The sequence below is a fragment of the Ammodytes marinus genome (assembly GCF_949987685.1).
Source record: "Ammodytes marinus genome assembly, chromosome: 23".
Lineage (NCBI taxonomy): Eukaryota > Metazoa > Chordata > Actinopteri > Uranoscopiformes > Ammodytidae > Ammodytes > Ammodytes marinus.
In genome coordinates this window covers 18,035,019-18,054,825 of record NC_137227.1, presented here as the reverse complement: position 1 = coordinate 18,054,825, position 19,807 = coordinate 18,035,019, and the positions used below count along the sequence as shown (strand labels likewise).

The following is a 19,807-nucleotide window of genomic DNA, read 5'->3' as shown; positions in this document are numbered from 1 at the left end:
CTGCGGGATCATACTGCAACTGCACAATTTCATTATTTTGGCTATCTAATCGAGATAATGGCTTAGTTTGGTGGCCGTTAGCGCACCTACATCGTTTTAAATTGCTCGTTTTCTTGTCTTTTTGTCTGTGTGGGGGAGGCGTGAAGTTTACATTGGCTACTGTTGACATTTGCAGTCTACAGCAGGAGACGTCGCCGCGGCGGGGCGAAAAAAAGAAAATCCGAATCACAAGACGAGACTTTCTTCAAGGAGCAGGGCGGCTACGTTTATAATTCCCCCTAAGGTAAAGTAAAGTCTTGGCCTCAAGTTAATCTTATTACGTCTGTATTTTAGTTGAAGAATACGTGTTTTTGAAGCGGTTCAGGCGCTGTAAATTAATTAATGTTTAGCCGAAGTAAGCTCAACGGTTATTTTTTTTTGTCTCAGTTGGTTTGACAGGGCAGTAACGGCTGAGCGCGAGGCGAGCTAGGCTAATAATCTGATTTTCGTTTTTTTTTTCTTCTCGTTTTTTTGAGGCGTTTGTTCCGCTGGCTTGAGGTGTAACCCATAGTAACCACAGAGTCGCAAAAGAAAAAAAAATCAAGCGGAAATGATTGCTTAATAAACTTCCATTTAACTGGAGATGCGCTGTCATTACTACTGCGAGCTGTGGGGGTGACAGACAGAGTAGTAGGACAATGTTTGAGTTTTGGGCTAGCTCGTATCGAAAATATACAGCAGGCGACACTAACCGAGGTAACACGTACTTGCTAAGGCTACATCCACACTGTAGCTAGTATGTTTAGACCTACAACTCCGTGTTTGACAAAAAACCCGTTCTTGTTTGTGTTTGTAAACAGGATTGCAAAGGATGGAAAACGCAGGCGACTATCGCTCCGGGAGCTTCGATGGCCTTCATCACCCTAGCGACGATGATGATGACGACATGGTGGACATAGCAGGGGCCACACTGGACTTTTCCTCCACGGATGACGACCCCCCTCTCAACTCAGGTTGGTAACTAACTAACTAACTAACTAACCAGCACCATAGATATACTACAGCACTCATACTGTTAGTTTGAAGGCAAAGGGTTCAGTTAAAGTATGCAAATTAAGCATGCAAGCACTAGAAATAGAAACATTTGTCGGGAAAGTATGTTAAAAAATGGCCATTAAAACATTGGTGAGCTCAAGTGATACAATTAAATGCAATGAGGACATTTAGGAGTGTGTATGAGTCATGGAAACTCACTAATTAGGCTATTTAAATGTTATGGCAACATCAAAGGATTGGATAAACGCCAGCTTGTAGTCTTTATATCCCCTAATCGCTGTCTGAAAATAAAGTCATTGTTGAAAGTTCTCCCTAAAGAAGAGTTGTTTGTCTTCTATTTTATGAATGGTTTTGTAAATGTAGTGTGTTTGGCAGTGTGGAAGTGTTCAGTATGTATCATGTCAGTAAACTTGAGCAATAAGTAGGTGAGCTCATTTCCATGGTCCAGCAGTGTGTGTCAGTTACATTGTCTTCTGATAAGGGATATATCTCTCTCTCTGTCTGTGTGTGTGTGTGTGTGTGTGTGTGTGTGTGTGTGTGTGTGTGTGTGTGTGTGTGTGTGTGTGTGTGTGTGTGTGTGTGTGTGTGTGTGTGTGTGTGTGTGTGTGTGTGTGTGTGTGTGTGTGTGTGTGTGTGTGTGTGTGTGTGTGTGTGTGTGTGTGTGTGTGTGTGTGCGCGTGCGTGTAAGTGACTGAGTGTCGAGTGTCACATGACTTCAGTGAGTCGCAGTCATACATCTGAATAATCAGTTACACATGGCATGCCTTTTTCTGCTCTCTCTCTCTGTCTGTCATACACACACACACACACACACACACACACACACGCACACGCACACGCACACGCACACGCACACACATACACACACACACACACAGCTCGTAGCTGAGATGACTGAGTTGACATCTGAACAACACACTTCCCATTACCGGAAAATAACCTTCTACGCACAGAGAAAAGATTTATATGTTAATTAATAACTGATGGTGCCTTCGCTGACGTCATTGTGTCGTCACTGTAAGACCTTAGCAGTGCCCTTTGAAGGGGCCTTACTTACTTACTACAGCTTTGAATTACTACTTTTTTTTTTGGCATTTTCAAGCTTTATTTGATAGTACAGAGTTGAAATGGGGAGACAGAGAGAGAGAGAGAGGGGGGATGACCTGCAGTAAAGGTCCACGGGTCAGATTTGAACCCGCGACCACTGCAACGAAGGGCCGTAGCCAAACGAATTTGGCTACTACTACTTTTGAATTACTACTTTTGAATTGAACTACGGCTCAACTTTGAATGGGCTTGTGTCTGAATTGTGCTATACAAATAAACTTGCCTTGCCTTGCGTTGCCTTACAGCTAACCAGAGCAGAATTCTAACAAAAATGTCTAAAGTAGCCTAATAATGGAAACATTAAACATATGATAGGGAGGTTGTTTGCATTGTTATTGTGAGAGACAAGTTTATGTTTTTGAATGTGCGCAGCTACTGACGAGATCTAACAGAGTCATTAGCCTCGTTTGAGATGTCAAACTCGGCTTGCTGAGCGCACACCATTTTTGCAGCATTTTTGTTGTGCGCTCAGCAAGAAGCGCGTCAAAGTTGCGCAAGTCTGAGCAAGACGGCTCCAAGTCGAACGACGCTACTGTTATTGATTTAAAAAAAACCTGCTGCAATGCATTCTGGTCAATTTGTGCTGTGGAGAAGTTGAAATCCTACGAAAAGCTCTCCTCAAAGTAATTCTTATTCAAAAACAGCAGCAGAAGAGAGTTATTGTTCTTTCAAAAGGAGCCAAAGCAATAAGTACACCAGCATGATAAAAATGTTTTGAAGGCTATGCCAATGTCAGCCCCGTATATGTAAACCAACTGGTAACTGCTGACATCGTCTTATCACATTATCTTTATGGGTAATTTCTTCCCTCGTCAAAACAAAAAAGTTATCCAGACAAAATGCTGTTGCGCTCTCTTTTCTTCTAGTGGTTTGTATGCAAATATCTTGAGTCAAAATCATTTCTGACATCTTTTTTGGCATTTTTCAAGCTCTATTAGACAGTGCAGAGCCGAAATGGGGAGACAGACAGAGAGAGAGAGGGGGGGACGACCTGCAGTAAAGGTCCACGGGTCGGATTTGAACCCGCGACCACTGCAACGAAGGCCGGAGCCAATATGGTACGCACTCTATCCACTACACCACCGGAGCGCCCCAAGTTTTAGTTTTTTATTAAGATTTGTCAGTTCAACCTTAGTAGTGCTTCCTTGTTCTTTAATATAGCTTCCTGATTTTATACTTAAGTTTGTGCGTCATACATTTTTTCAGCACATTTGAAGAAATTGCATAAACATTCACAAGTGTAATGGGAAATGTGTGCTATCGGATATTGTCATTTTCTTCAATTAACTGTAAAGGTGCAGTATACAGTTTTAGGGGAGGGGGATTTGTTTACATTTGCAGAGCCTGCAGTTAGTTGACAAAAACATATTTACTCTACATGTAATTGTTAATATTGAATAATTCTATAATCATAAGTCAAAACTAAACTGGTTTGATGCACCTGGCTGGAACCAAATATACAAGACTGGAATATGTTTGTAAACCAAACTGTGGGCCCTGCTGCTGTAAAGAACAGTACGTTTTAGGTATAGCTTTCCAACAAAAAACAAAAAAAAATGTTCCAGGGATTTAATATTTCTGCGGGTAAAGCTTGTTAAGTAAGATATGAGAATATATGTTTCACTTCTCCGACACACCCAAAGTGGATTTTGATGTCAGTATATTGTCTGCCTGGATACTGCTGATGGCATTATGACGTCACCACCACCACTAGTTGAAACAGAAAGATAAGACAGTTGCCAACAGGAAGGAAGTTTGTCTGAAAAGGCTTTTCTGTCTGGCTGCAGCTTCTGTTGAATCCAACCAAATGTTTTCCACTTTGTCAGCTTTACATTTTCTTTTTATAGTGAGTCAGTGAGTGTGTGTATAGAAGTCATCTGACAACCCTGTATTTTTAAATTACACAGTGGTTTTGAGTTAGAAAATCATAACTTGCGTGTGTGTGTGTGTGTGTGTGCGTCTGTCTGTGTGTGTGTGTGTATGTCTGTGATTTTATCAGCGCAGTTGCCATGTTTCCGTCTGACGTCTCTTTCCCGTTTGTCCTCTGACTGATTTGTATAATTGTGAGTCAGACTCACGTACCATATCGGCTCTGGCCTTCGCTGCAGTGGCCGCGGGTTCAAGTCCGACCCGTGGACCTTTACTGCAGGTCATCCCCCCCCCCCCCCTCTCTCTCTCTCTCTCTCTCTGTCTCCCCATTTCAACTCTGTACTGTCTAATAAAGCTTGAAAATGCCAAAAAATTATCTTAAAAAAAACATGTTAATAAACTACAGACATTAACGAATGAACTATCTGGTTTCTTAAGGCTGCAGCATTATCACATTATATATTGTTTTAAAAATGCCTACAGAGGGGCGCCCTTAGCTCAGTTGGTAGGGCGTCCCCCCCATGGGCCTCGGCCAGCAGCGGACCCGGGTTCGATTCCAGCCCGCGGTCGTACTCTGCATGTCACTCCCCTCTCTGCCCCATTTCAACTCTGTCTCTACACTATCAATAAAGCATAAAAAAATGCCAAAAAAACATTAAAAAAATGCCTACAGTACATAGATGATAAATATTGATAAGTATGGGAAATATGCATGTGATACATTTGTTTTTGTTGCATTATCGCCCAGCCCCAGACCTTTGTGAATCTTTAGATTCTCATCATCTCCCTTTCTTCCCCTCTGTAGACCGTAGAAAAGTGCACTCTGTTGGGTTCCCTTACTGCTCATTAACGCACACTTGAACTCGTTGCCAAGCAGCAAGTCTTCTTAAAGGCCATTCTTAGTGCCGTCTTAATGTCTTTAGCCTTGTAGGAAAGGAAACGTTTGCTCAGGGACTAATTAACTTCCAATGTTTGCAGACAGGTTGATAGTCCAAACACTGGCTTGGGGATGGATATCAAGGCACTTCACTCACTTTGTTAACTTTGGGCGTGTCAGAGAAGTGAACATTTTCTAAGGTATATTCTCATAACTGAATAAACAAACTTTTCTTCACAGGAAAATGTGATCCCTGGAACACTGTTTGAAGTTAGAAAAGCTTCCTGAAAAAGTTACTGTTTCACTGTTGTTGTTGTTTACAGCAGCAGGGCCCACAGTTTGGTTTACAAATATATTCTAGTCTTCACTTGGTTCCAGGTTCCTCAAAATAATTTAGTTTTGATTTATGATGATAGAATTATTCAAAACTAAGAATTACATGAGGAGTTGTGTTTTGTGAACTAACCGCAGGCTCTGCAAATGTAAACAAAGGCCCCTCCCCTGGAACTGCATAGTGCACCTTTAACAACCTGCGAGTAAGGAAGGAGTTCTTGAGCCAGGCAGTAACACTACAGTGGCGAAGTGTGCAGGGAGTTCGCCTCTGGAGTGCAGGGTCGGAGGTTCGACCCCCCCCCGCCTACCCGCCACATGTCGAAGTGTCCTTGGGCAAGACATTGAACCCCGAATTGCTCCCGATAGTTAGCTTGCACCCTGCGTGGTAGCTGCTGCTATCGGTGTATGAATGTGTGTGTGATTGGGTGAATGTGTATACAAAACAATGTAAAGCGCTTTGAGTCTGTGAAAAACCAGGGAAAAGCGCTATATAAGTGGAGTCCATTTACAAATGCCCCTAACAAAGTGCATTCACAGTGTTAAGCATTGTGTTTGTTGTTGTTTTCAGTGTGATTTTCATTCCTCCATCCAATACGGAGTGAAACGTTTTGTGTTTATCAAACTAAAGATCGCCTTTCCCATGAAATCCTTTGCTTTCTAGGGGAAGTGAGCATGTAACTGCTTGTCCTCGCTTTGTGTGGCCTTAGCTGCCTCTATATCATTTTTGTTCTGCTGTAGTTCCTGTGTGAGCGTATACCCATGACAAAGGCATTTAGAAAAACTATCTAAAAATAGCATTCTTTGTACTGATGGTCTCGTTTGCTGTAACATGTAATTAATGATCATCAGAGGAAAAATTAGACTAGATTGTTTTTAAGAAATATTTTAAAGTGCTCAAAAAATCTCAAAACAGGCCTGATGTTTTGAATGTCCATATCATTTTCTTTAAAAACTACTTGAACTCGGGGCGCTCCGGTGGCGTAGTGGATAGAGCGTGTAGCATATTGGCTCCGGCCTTCGTTGCAGTGGTCGCGGGTTCGAGTCCGACCCGTCGACCTTTACTGCATGTCATCCCCCCCCCTCCCTCTCTCTCTCTGTCTCCCCATTTCAACTCTGTACTGCCTAATAAAGCTTGAAAGTGCCCAAAAAATTATCTTTAAAAAAAACCTACTTGAACTAAATCTTCATCTACAAGCGTTGACTCTTGAAACCACTTGACTCCTCATCATTGTATTAAGACGGAAGGCTAAAGGAGCTTCGGCCAATAATACGTCTTGTTTTTCCGGCCCCGTTTTGAATGAGGTAGAAGTGTATTCATTTGAATGAATAGACAACTGTTAAGTCTCCAAAATGTACTTCACAAAAACCTGGAGGGAAAACAAAGTGGACCATATCCAACTTTGAATACAGGAAAAAGTCCCACAAAAACCACATTAGGAAATAACTGGAAGAGAGGGAAATCCCCAAGCAAGTTGTACAGTACTACAGTATATTTTATACACAAATGTCATGTAAAACACTAGTAAATTATATTTAATGGCTCAGACTTTACACTGGCTGCCAAGTTATGTGTATTTTCTTGTTTTATGAGGTAGCGTTTAATGTTTTCTTGGTTCCCTTATTTACTTTGCTCTTTTTTTTGCCAAGTAATTCATTCAATTAAATCCACGCTTCTTCCTTAAACCTGCAGTGTGTAGAATTTTTGGTTTTATTTCCTAGCAGATTTTGTTGAAAGTAATTATAATATCCACAAGTACATTTAATTTAGTGCATAATAGCTGAAAAAAAAGTTTTTAATTATTATTTTTTCCCTTAGAAAGGGTCTCATATATGTCCATATTTCTGCATATTTTGGACCAAGGCCTAGTGCTGCCATCTTGAAAGTGTCATAGTTGGAATGTCATCAGGTGCATTGTTTAGAATTTAGAATTGTTCTTGTCCTTGTCCTTGAAGGCCACTGTAGCTTCTGTTATTATTCAAAGGGTTGGGGTTAACCAGGGAGCGTTGCATTCTAGAACCTTGTAGAACTTTCTTGATGATGTCATATTACACACTGCACCTTTAATATCCATTGTTGTCCAAATGAAGAATACATTTTTTGCCAATAGTGTTTTTATGGCTCGTTAAAATAACATAACATCCTAAAAGTCCTGCTAGTGTATATGCGGTGGACTTTATATCAGGCAGGTTGTAAACAAGATATAATGATTGACAGACAGGGAATGAGTCACAGATTTGGCTTCAACAGTGTGACTGCCTGTGTGGAGTTTTTTTTCCCCCACTTTTATTTGAATCACAATATTTTCTCCGCAACATGTGGCCAGTGTGTATAAAACAGGACAGAAAATAGTTTAAAAAATGTGTTATTTGCAGACATATATTTCAAAGTTACCTAGTCGTATTTTACAACATGATATATTGTGAAATAATCTCTATTCAATAATCAATGCGTGGCTTTTTACTATGCCTTCAGTTCAATGCACTTCAAGGCACTTTGAATGGCCTTGTGTCTGAATTGTGCTATATAGATACACTTGCCTTCAATACGGGGGCTGAATTAGTGACCTCAGTAACAAAAGGCTCTTATACAGGAAGTATTTTGCTCTCAAACAACCTCCTCATCAGCATAAAGAAAGATTAAAGCTCTAATCATCAGTGGCGATAACAATGACTCATCATGACTCACAGGTTTTAGAGGTAAGCCGGTGAGCTATTATGACCACTCTAGGGCTGCCTGCCACTTGTCTGTTTGAGTTTGGTTGTGTAGCTAAATAACACTGTTTGCTTTTATATAGCGCTTTCACTATGTTTTAATGCACTTAAAGGTACAGTATGTAGTTTCTTCAGCGATTGGCTGATTTGTTAACATTGGCATAGCCTGCAGTTAGTTTATAAAACATATTTACTTTACATGTAACTAAGTATTGAATAACTCTATCGTCATAAATCGGAACTAAATTATTTTGAGGCACCTGGAACCAAATGTAAGACTAGAATATGTTTTTCAAACCAAACTGTGGGCCCTGCTGCTGTAAACAACAACAACAACAACAGTGAAACAGTAACTTTTCAGGAAGCTTTCTAACTTCAAACAGTGTTCCAGGGATCACATTTTCTTGTGAAGAAAGTGTGTTTATTTAGTCTATTTATGAGAATATACCTTTAGATAGAAAATGTTCACTTCTCTGACACACCCAAAGTTACACAGTGTACCTTTAATGTTTAATTGAACCAGTGGCTTTTGAATGGTAAAGTAGCTCCCAGTCCGACTATATGGATGTGAGAGAGACAACAGGAAGAATATGTGATCCCAGCAAATCCCTCTTTTCCTTGTCGGGATGAAGGAGGAATTCCTACTACAACAGAAGCAAAGCCGTGACTGATTGACAGCTGGTTATGGACTTCACGGCAATTCAAAATGGCCCCCGGATGACCTTTTACCTCCTTGGCCGACTTTATGCTAAATGATAAAAGTAATTTAAGTTTCACATTTTAAGATAGAGATCGGAATCACTGGTAAATGTTTAATTTAATTTTACAAGGTAACGTGTTGCTCCTCTATAAAAATCTCCAGATATTTGCTATTTAATCTACAGGTGAATTTTTTACGAGAGAGAGAGAGAGAGAGAGAGAGAGAGAGAGAGAGAGAGAGAGAGAGAGAGGAGAGAGAGAGAGAGAGAGAGAGAGAGAGAGAGAGAGAGAGAGAGAGAGAGAGAGAGAGAGAGAGAGAGAGAGAGAGAGAGAGAGAGAGAGAGAGAGAGAGAGAGAGAGAGAGAGAGAGAGAGAGAGAGAGAGAGAGAGATGAGAGAGAGAGAGAGAGAGAGAGAGAGAGAGAGAGAGAGAGAGAGAGAGAGAGAGAGAGAGAGAGAGAGAGAGAGGGAGAGAGAGAGAGAGAGAGAGAGAGAGAGAAGAGAGAGAGAGAGAGAGAGAGAGAGGGAGAGAGAGAGAGAGAGATGCAGTAAAGGTCCACGGGTCAGATTCGAACCCGCGACCACTGCAACGAAGGCCGTAGCCGATATGGAGCGCCCCTGATCTACAGCTGAATTTGATCTGAAAAAACATCTTATCAAAGAACTAGGAAATGAGACCGAAGCATGTTATCAATTAGTCGATGCCACATTTCAGGAGTTGACACTTTTCCTGACATAATGCTACACAGTTACAGTACATACGGAAAGTATTCACAGTGCTTCACTTTTTACACATTTTGTTGTGTTACAGGCTGGAATAACGCTGGATTAAACACACTTTTCCCCCTCAAAATTCTACATAAAACCCCATAATGACGACTTAAAAAAAGATTGTTTGAGATCTTAGCAAATGTATCAAAAATAAAAAAAATAAAAATATAATGTACAAAAGTATTCTCTGCATGTGGAAAAAGTGAAGCGCCGTGAATACTTGGGGCGACTGCGTCTCAGGTGGTAGAGCGGGTCGGCCGATGATCAAAGGGTTTGTGGTTCGATCCCTCGCCCTGCCACCTGTGTCATGTTTGTTGTGTCCTTGGGCAAGACACTTCACCCACCTTACCTCGTGTGAATGTGGATAGTTAGCCTGCTGCTATCGGTGTATGAATGTGTGTGTGAATGGTAACGTGGGAAAGGAAAACAAGTCTCCCTTGCAAAAGAGTCTTCGGTCTCAATGGGATATACCTGTATAAATAAAGGTTATAAAAAAAAAAAAAAACTTACTGTAGCAAAGTACTAAGGATCACGCATACTGATACGTGTATTATATGTTATATTAATACATTTTAGTTTTACAGATGGGCCATTTATGAAATCATGAGTAGGGCTACAACATTTCTTCTGTAGTTTTCCATTTTATTTTGGTTTAGTCCAACAAAACCACAATGAAAGGAAATTCTGACTTGGTAACAAATTCTTCAGAATGGTTCCTTTTCCTGTGAAGTGTCGAAATGTTCCTTTTTTTCCCCCAACATGGAAAAACTCTGTGTTGTTATGAGACATGTTTTTTTTTTTTTAAGATATTTTTTGGGCATTTTTATGCTTTATTGATAGTGCAGAGAGACAGAGGTGAAATGGGGCAGAGAGGGGAGTGACATGCAGAGAACGGCTGTTGTTATGAGACATGATTTTTATTTTTTTATTTTTTGGGCATTTTTATGCTTTATTGATAGTGCAGAGAGGGGAGTGACATGCAGAGAATGACCGCGGGCGGGAATCGAACCTGGGTCTGCTGCTGTGCCCGGCCCGGGGGGGACGCCTTACCAACTGTGCTAAGGGCGCCCCCATGAGACATGAAATTTGATTGAACAGAACACATTCCGTCTTTATTCAATTTCTTCTGGTACACTCGATATGATTTAAAGTCTTGAGTCTCGACATTGGCATGTTCTAGAAATGCATGTTCACGGGGGTCATATGAGAAGCTAGTTCCCACGACAACTAGGCCTCAAAAGTTAAAGGTCTAGACTTGACTGGAGAGAGTGTGTGTGTGTCTTTTTGGCAGCCTTTTTCGTGAGTGTGTGTGTGTGTGTGTGTGGTGTGTGTGTGTGTGTGTGTGTGTAAAAGTAATTCTGTATTGATGCCTTAGCGTGTGTATGTCTTGGCATGTCCTATGACCACGATATGTTGAATTTTCCAGAGTTTTCTGTAGAGAATCAAGGGGGCTGACTGTGTGTGTTGATATTCAGTAATGTAAGATTATAGTCTGTTGTGTCACTTCAGGACACACACGGAGCCAATGCTGAGCTCAGCATGACTAGCTTCAGTTCCCTTTGTGTGTGTGTGTGTGTGTGTGTGTGTGGGTGTGTGTGGGTGTGTGGGTGTGTGGCTGACCCATTTCCTGAGAAGTGGTAATACTGGATCAGTTAGCAGCACTGCGCAACACTGAAATGGAGCTGGGATTGTTTAGCTTTTTACAGTTTCAAATTATATCCTGTGTGTTTGGTCTTAAAGGGACACTGTGTAATATGACATCATCAAGAAAGTTCTACAAAGTTCTAGAAAGCAACACTCCCTGGGTAACCCCAACCCTTTTGAATAATAACAGAAGCTACAATGGCCTTCAAGGACAAGAATAATTCTAAATTCTAAACAATGCACCTGATGACATTCCAAAAACATGGATGCCTCCATAAGGCTTGCCTGCTCAATGTACAAAATGTAATATTAATATTTGGAATTCTCCGCTCAGGAAGATAATTCAGATTATTGGCAGAGGTGATTTTACACCAACGAGGACATATTTATGAATGAGGATATTGATTCTAGCTAATAACTTACTTAAAATGTTACACAGTGTCCCTTTAAATAGAGACTCTCAGTTGTCTGTCAGCATGCCTAGGTCTATGTTAAAAGCCCTAAATCCCATGAACTGTATTTGAGCCCTTTCAAAATGTCTTAAATACGACTTTGACGGGTCTTAAAATGAGTTTTGGTTAGGAAATGTCATGGTACCTCCACGTCAGTCTCACTTTTAAATGTGTTTATGGGGAAATAAAATGTATTGAGCAAACTATTTAAAAAAAAAAACAATGAATTCAACATACAGGAGTATATTAAAGAATTCATGTTTAAACCTGCAGTGTGTAGAATTTTGGGTTTTATTTCCTAGCAGATTTTGTAGAAAGTAATTATAATATCCATAAGTACATTTAAAGGTGCAGTGTGTAATATGACATCATCAAGAAAGTTCTACAAAGTTCTAGAATGCAACGCTCCCTGGGTAACCCCAACCCTTTAGAATAATAACAGAAGCTACAGTGGCCTTCAAGGACAAGAACAATTCTACATTTTAAACAATGCACCTGATGACATTCCAACTATGACACTTTCAAGATGGCGGCACTAGGCCTTGGTCCAAAATATGCAGAAATATGGACATATATGAGACCCTTTCTAAGGGAAAAAATAATAATTCCAAAAAAAAAATTCAGCTATTATGCACTAAATTAAATGTACTTATGGATATTATAATTACGTTCTACAAAATCTGCTAGGAAATAAAACCCAAAATTCTACACACTGCAGGTTTAATTTAGTGCATAATAGCTGAATTTTTTTTTTTTATTATTTTTTTTTCCCTTAGAAAGGGTCTCATATATGTCCATATTTCTGCATATTTTGGACCAAGGCCTAGTGCCATCTTGAAAGTGTCATAGTTGGAATGTCATCAGATGCATTGTTTAAAATTCAGAATTGTTCTTGTCCTTGAAGGCCACTGTAGCTTCTGTTATTATTCGAAAGGGTTGGGGTTACCCAGGGAGTGTTGCATTCTAGAACTTTGTAGAACTTTCTTGATGATGTCATATTACACACTGCACCTTTAATGTGTATGAATTAATTTCCCTCTTAACCATTTTTTTTCTTGTAATATTTAATCTGAATATCTTTTGGATAGGATAACCAGAAGAGCCTTGAAGCATTTTATATACAAAAGCACCCCACCCTCCTAGAATGAACTGGAATGAAAGTTAAATTGTCCCTGCGTTCCAAATCACATACTTTTTCTTTTTTACTACACTACATACTCAAGTACAGAAGAGTTTTAGGGCCACAGACAGGAGAGGAAAAAAAATCAGATAAGGAAGATTTCTTTTCATTATGTTGAGAAATGTCAAGAATAAAGAGGAATACTCCAAAATGCTACTGGAGTTAGCGGGGAATTTATGTATTTTCAGCATACTACAATTGGTATTGCGACATCCTAAATCTTTTTTCTGACATACTATATAGTAGGGAAGTATGGGGATTGGAACGCAGGGAATATCTCCACCTCTTCCCCCTGTGTCACAGAACTGACAACTGTCCCTGCGTTCCAATTCCCATACTTCCACACTATTTAGTATGCCAAAAAAAGATTTAGGATGTCCCAATACATGCACGTCAATTGTAGTATGCTGAAAATACAGAAATGCCCCACTAAATCCAATAGCATTTTGGAGTATTCATCTTTATTCTTGACATTTCTCGACATAATGAAAAAAAAATCTTCCTTATCTGATTTTTTTTTCTCTCTCCTGTGGCCCTAAAACTCTTCTGTACTTTAGTATGTAGTGTAGTAAAAAGAAAGAGTATGTGATTTGGAACGCAGCGTAAGTATCCCACAGTCTGTCTCCACTGAAAGCCATCGGGGGTCAAACGGTCAAATCCTTATAAACACAAATGACCTCATCTTTTACGCAGTGAAACATTTCAGCCAATCACAGAGCAAGACACAGAGAGCACACACACACACACACACACACACACACTCACTCACTCACTCACTCACTCACTCACTCACTCACTCACTCACTCACTCACTCACTCACTCACTCACTCACTCACTCACTCACTCACTCACTCACTCACTCACTCACTCACTCACTCACTCACTCACTCACTCACTCACTCACTCACTCACACACACACACACACACACACTCACACTCACACTCAGGACCTATAGGAAAACAGTTCCCACCAGCTCAGCGAATCACCATCTACTTCCTGAATAGGTGAGCCAATCATAGCTTATTCCCTAGATCTATATTAGCCAATGAGAGAGTGCCCTTCTGGTGGTGTTTAAAAAGAGGGAAGACATTTTCCACTTTGAGTTGTAAGTAGCACTGACATAGTGGATAGTGGATAATCAAGTTTGGGGGGATTTTTACCAAGGCATGAGATATGGGGTGGGAGCTGTGGACTGAGGACATTGATGAGGAGGTTCTGGTTGAAAATGGTGAGTTTGGGATTTGTATAAGGAGCCTTGTTGTTTGTTGTTGGGATTTTTTGGGATAATTTGAGCTGTTTGGTGTTAAGTTAAGTGTGGTATCATCATCATGCTGTCATATATGAGAAGTGGCTTTGCTGTTGGATTCTCCTGTGACTCTGCTGATAGATAGAGATCAGGCTTGAGTAACAAGTTATATATGTACTTATTTAACACTTTCACTGCAGCTCTGTCTGTGTGTGTGTGTGTGTGTGTGTGTGTGTGTGTGTGTGTGTGACGTGTGTGTGTGAATGCATTTGTGTGTGCCTTGTACAACTTTTTTTGTGCACCAATTGGAGTTTAAGAAGTTAAGAGTGAGGGCATTTTTGGAACATGTGATCTGTTCTCACTTTGGGACAGGCCTTTAAAGGAGCTGTTTGAGGGATAACACTAGGATTTAAGGTTCAGATATGAATTAGGTTTATGTTAGGGTTGGTGTAAGGGTCGGGATTTGTTTGTTTGTTGTTGGGACTTAAATTGTTGCTGTTTGGTGGCTGTTATATGTACTTGTTTAAAACTTTCACTGCTTTCAATGCAGCTCCCTGTGTGTGTGTGTGAGTGAGTGTGAGTGTGAATCTAGTGTGAGTGTGTGTGTGTGTGTGTGTGTGTGTGTACTTATACAACTTATTTTGTTAGAACTAATTGGAGTTTAAGACCTTAAGAGTGAGGACATTTTGTCCGGTTCTCACTTTGGGACAGTCCTTTACAGGGCTGTTTGAGGGTTAACACTAGGTTTTAAGATTCAGGAATGAATTAGGTTTAGGTAAGGGCAGGGCTGTACGCTTATTTTTTAAAGTGGTAGCACTGGTGCTAGCAAGCAAAAAAAATCAGTAGCACAAAAATAAATTTGGTAGCACACAAAGTATGATCGAAAACTTGCATAACCTTAACCCTTGCATTTCGCTCTAATTACCTTTGAGCATGTCATCTTGGTCTCATTTGAGATTCTCAATTAATATTATTTCCTAGTGTGTGCAGTAATAATTGTAGAAAAATTAATAGGGGTGCACTGATTGCAATTTAGACAAAATAATCTAACCTGCCAATTGCAATTTGGCAGGCTGTCGCACTAGTTAGGGTTGCCACCTTGGATTTAGGAAAAAAAGGGACACTTGAATGTTTGGGGCGGAGGGCTCGGCCATTATTAGGCTACCAGTTCAGACTGACCAGTGTAATGACCTATAATAACCATACACACCTACAGTGCTTTTTACAGTATAGGCTAAATAGGGAGACTGAGGTGGGTGGGGACCCTGGACCTTGTAGGGGGGCCCCGGAAGAAAAAAATGCAACCTTTTAAAGTAAAATTCATCAATCTGGTGCACTTTGAGAATAATATTGCATGCAACCATGCCCAGGGGCCCAAGGGCTCGGGGGGGGGGGGGGCCTAAGCCAGAAATACTGATAGTAACTTTAAATGTTGCATTGTCAAAGAGCTCAGTCACTCATGTCAATAACAGGGTCCAACAAGGAATAGCCTAAATATAAGGAAATAAATCATCATGGCCCCAACTAGGTGACAAATAGAAAAGCAAGTGCAAAACAAAAGCATTATTAGCTCTGTCTAAGGGGCTTCATGAGGGACAGCTAAGCCCCCCACACACAAACAGGAATAAGCTTGCTATGTGTAAATTCTATACTGTTCATGAAAAGTAGCTTTCCACCCTGTATATGTTGCAATGGGCCCCTCCATCATATAACATGAGTCTGCAGACCAATCTACTGTACTGTTTTCACAGTTGCAGAGTAAAGAGTGCCTGTTTAAGAAAAATAATGTTCCTTCTGCAGCTCAAGATTTGATTAAAATGTTCCTCTGCTCTGATGCATTTAACTTTAAAACGGTACAAAGAGTCTGGGCCCATTATCTCATAATCCGTCTATGAACCAACTGGTTTCCACAATCTTTTTTATTTTCGCGGGCAGCATGCACAAGCATTATTTATTAAAAAAAAAAATAAAAAAAAAAAAAAAAAAGTGTGGGGCCCCCACACAGGGTCTTGAAACGGGCCCCGAGATCGTTAAGACCGCCCCTGCCCGCCCGCCTCTCCGATGCAATAGCGGGCGCAACAAACTCCTCGGCCCGTGTGAGACGGCCTTAACTACTGAACGAAGGAAGGAAATCAAATGAGGTTTTGGCATTTTCCCCAAAAAACGGGTCACAGCTGGTGAAAAAAAGAGAACAATTCTGGGAAAAACGGGACGGGTGGCAACACTAGCACGAGTGCGATTGGAGTTGTATTCATCATCGCACGTGATCAATTTCAGTAGCAAATGCGATCAAAACTGTCGCACTGTACAGCCCTGGGTAAGGGTAAGGCAGGGGGCTAGGGAATGCATTATGTCAATGAATGTCACAAGTAGCCATACAAATGTGTGTGTGTCTGTGTGTCTGTCTGTGTGTCTGTGTGTCTGTCTGTCTGTCTGTCTGTGCCATGTCTGCTTCTACCTCCAGTTTAATGCCTTTAGTTTCTTAAATTGAATTAAGCTTTTCTTTGTGTTCCGTTTCCTGTTTCCTCTTAAAGGTGCAGTGTGTGATATGACATCATCAAGAAAGTTCTAGAAAGGGGAAAAAAAATAATTCAAATTTTTTTTTTTTCAGCTATTATGCACTAAATTAAACGTACTTATGGATATTATAATTATTTTCTACCAAGTCTGCTATGAAAAGAAAAAATCCCAAAATTCTACACACTGCAGCTTTAACTCTAACCCAGTTGCAGTTTAATCATTAAGGCCGTTTATGATCCAGATTTCAAGGAGTCATATCATGTGACTTGTTTCTTTACTGCAGCTTGAGAGAGAGAGAGAGAAAGAGAGAGGAATACAGACCTTCTCTGGGGGCTTGGTGTGTGTGTATACAGCTGTGTAAAAGTAGGTGTGTGTTTCTTACTCTGTGCATGTTTGACGGGACAAAGGCTGTTATGTCCCCTTTTTTTTATACAGTCATTATTTTACATTGGAGATCAAAATCAGGTCCTTTACCACTTGTCTTCTTTGATTTGAAAGACATTGTCATATATAGAAGTCTTCGTTGAGCTTTCCCTGTGTATGCATTGCACGTCTGTGTATTTTTATGTTGGTTAAAATGTGTCCTTTATTTAATCTTTTTAAGCTTGTTATTCTTCAAGTTTGTTTGGTTAACGTGATTGTATTTTCTCGCGGCTTTACTCGGTCTCTTTTGGCTACGTGAGAATGAGGTCCAAAGGTCAGGCACTCTAGTTGTTGTGTTTTTAACGGGACATTTCCACGCTACATAGAAGAGGACACACACAGACGGACTAGTATATAGTCAAAATGATGGCTTTGGCAAACTATATATTAAACCTGCAGTGTGTAGAATTTGGGTTTTATTTCCTAGCAGATTTTGTAGAAAGTAATTATAATATCCATAAGTACATTTAGTGCATAATAGCTGAACATTTATTTTTTTATTATTTTTTTTCCCCTTAAGGGTCTCATATATGTCCATATTTCTGCATATTTTGGACCAAGGCCTAGTGCCGCCATCTTGAAAGTGTCATAGTTGGAATGTCATCAGGTGCATTGTTTAAAATTTAGAATTGTTCTTGTCCTTGAAGGTCACTGTAGCTTCTGTTATTATTCGAAAGGGGTGGGGTTACCCAGGGAGTGTTGCATTCTAGAACTTTGTAGAACTTACTTGATGATGTCATATTACATACTGAACCTTTAAATTGTTTTGTAGAGCTCTGATGCAGCAACCAACAATTGTATCATGTACCTTTAAGCACTACTACACCTAATTTCTTCTGTTTAGCTTGTCTTCGTTTATTTACACTATGTATAATTATGATGTTTACTCCTATTGTCAAAAGCTGGATAAATTCTAACCAAACAAATAGGCTGGTAAAATTTTGCCATGGGTCGTCTTAATGTTAATATTAAAGGTGCACTGCGTAGTTTCAGAGGAGGGGGATTTGTTTACATTCGCAGAGCCTAAAGTTAGTTTACAAAACATATTTTCTATACATTTAATTATCAATATTGAATAATTCTATCATCATAAATCAAAACTAAATTATTTTGAGGTATACCTGGCTGGCCCCAAACCAACGTAAGACTAGAATATTTTTTATAAACCAAACTGTGGGCCCTGCTGCTGTAAAAAAAAAACAACAGTAACTTTTCAGGAAGCTTTCTAACTTCAAATGGTGTTCCAGGGATCACATTTACCTGTGAGGAAAGTTTGTTTATTCAGTTATTATGAGATGAGAATATACCTTCTCTGACACACCCAGAGTTACATACTGCACCTTTAAAACAATACAGTGTGGAAGTGGATTAACCCAACTGGATTGACTAGGTTCAGATCCCCACACCATTTGATGGGAGGGTTACATGTGGGATATGGTCGATACTAGTAGCGCATAATCGGCTTAATCATTAATTTGACTACACTAACCCATTCCTGTGTGGGGTCGCATGGGGTCTGCAGCCTGTAACCGCCTGCATTCTACAGCAACACTTCATTTGATTTAAAAAGGGGCCGGCGGCTTCACTACACCCACAAATAGTTTCACTTCCTTTTTTAATTTAAACCAACGTGTGTGTGTGTGTGTGTGTGTGTGTGTGTGTGTGTGTGTGTGTGTGTGTGTGTGTGTGTGTGTGTGTGTGTGTGTGTGTGTGTGTGTGTGTGTGTGTGTGTGTGTGTGTGTGTGTGTGTGTGTGTGTGTGTGTGTGTGTGTGTGTGTGTGTGTGTGTGTGTGTGTGTGTGTGTGTGTGTGTTGACAGAATCTTCACCTAAACACCTGAATTTAGTTACATTTTCATATTTTATTACCATCAGCTGACTTCTTCTAGTCTTGTAGTGTTGCGGAATTCAACACAGTTTTGTAAGAAGGACTCTGTGACCTTACTGAAGAAATAAACATGTTTTTGTCACATAGAAGTTGTTGATTCTAGGCATGTGTCTGACGTACATACAGTTGAATGACATATATTGTTATTTTAGTTTGTGACTTCCCTGTCTGCTTTCAATGTGTGCCTCGTGTGAATGTCGATAGTTAGCCTGCTGCTATCGGTGTATGAATGTGTGTGTGAATGGTAACGTGGCAAAGGAAAACAGGTCTCCCTTGAAAAAGAGTCTTCGGTCTCAATGGGATTTACCTGTATAAATAAAGTTTAGAAAAAAAATTATAATTTTTTTGAGATACCTGTTGAAACACTAAGTCTGGCCAGTGTATTTTGCATAAATAACAACAAAATGAAGCACATATATATATATAAAGTTGGATATGTATTACTATTTGTGTATTTTTTTAATGAGTGCTCTCAACTCAAGTTTTCTCATTTTTAAAGTTCTAGATCTTAGAATGTTAGCTCACTTGTTTAGCTGCATCACAAGAGAGCAGATTTTATGTGACAGGCATTCTTGTAGGCGTGACAGAGACAGACATTCCTACGTTTTTTTCAAACCAGTCAAACTCGTCCGCTCAGCTCCTATTTGTGTTAATGGATGCCAGAGTTCTCCTCCCCCCAAAGTCGTTTTATGCTAGAAATGTGGCCTGTCGGGGCGCTCCGGTGGCGTAGTGGATAGAGCCCGTACCATATCGGCTCCGGCCTTCGTTGCAGTGGTCGCGGGTTCAAATCCGACCCGTGGACCTTTACTGCAGGTCATCCCCCCCCCCCTCTCGCTCTCTCTCTTGTCTCCCCATTTCAACTCTGTACTGTCTAATAAAGCTTGAAAATGCCAAAAAATAATCTTAAAAAAAAAAAAATGTGGCCTGATGTGGTCGTGTAGCAGGGATGGTGTAGATTAAGATCTTAGCATTTTATTATATAATAGAAATTGTACAGTATTTCTGAATGTAAAATTGTCATTGTTATTTTCATATTGTCTTTGAATTATCG

At 40.1% G+C, this 19,807-nt stretch overlaps 1 protein-coding gene across 3 annotated transcripts in view; it reads left to right on the top strand.

Annotated features, from left to right (window-relative positions):
• Positions 1-19,807, top strand: part of clcn5b (chloride channel, voltage-sensitive 5b) — a 48,435-nt gene continuing 28,628 nt past the window's right edge. For 2 of the 3 annotated variants that reach the window (XM_080052150.1, XM_080052149.1), the window contains exons 1-2: positions 663-735; positions 840-992. In XM_080052150.1, coding sequence (XP_079908276.1) covers positions 678-735; positions 840-992 — 211 coding nt within the window. In that variant the 5' untranslated portion in view covers positions 663-677. Of the gene's footprint in view, positions 284-662; positions 736-839; positions 993-19,807 lie in introns of those variants that run through there. The other variant, XM_080052151.1, reaches the window with a different exon arrangement.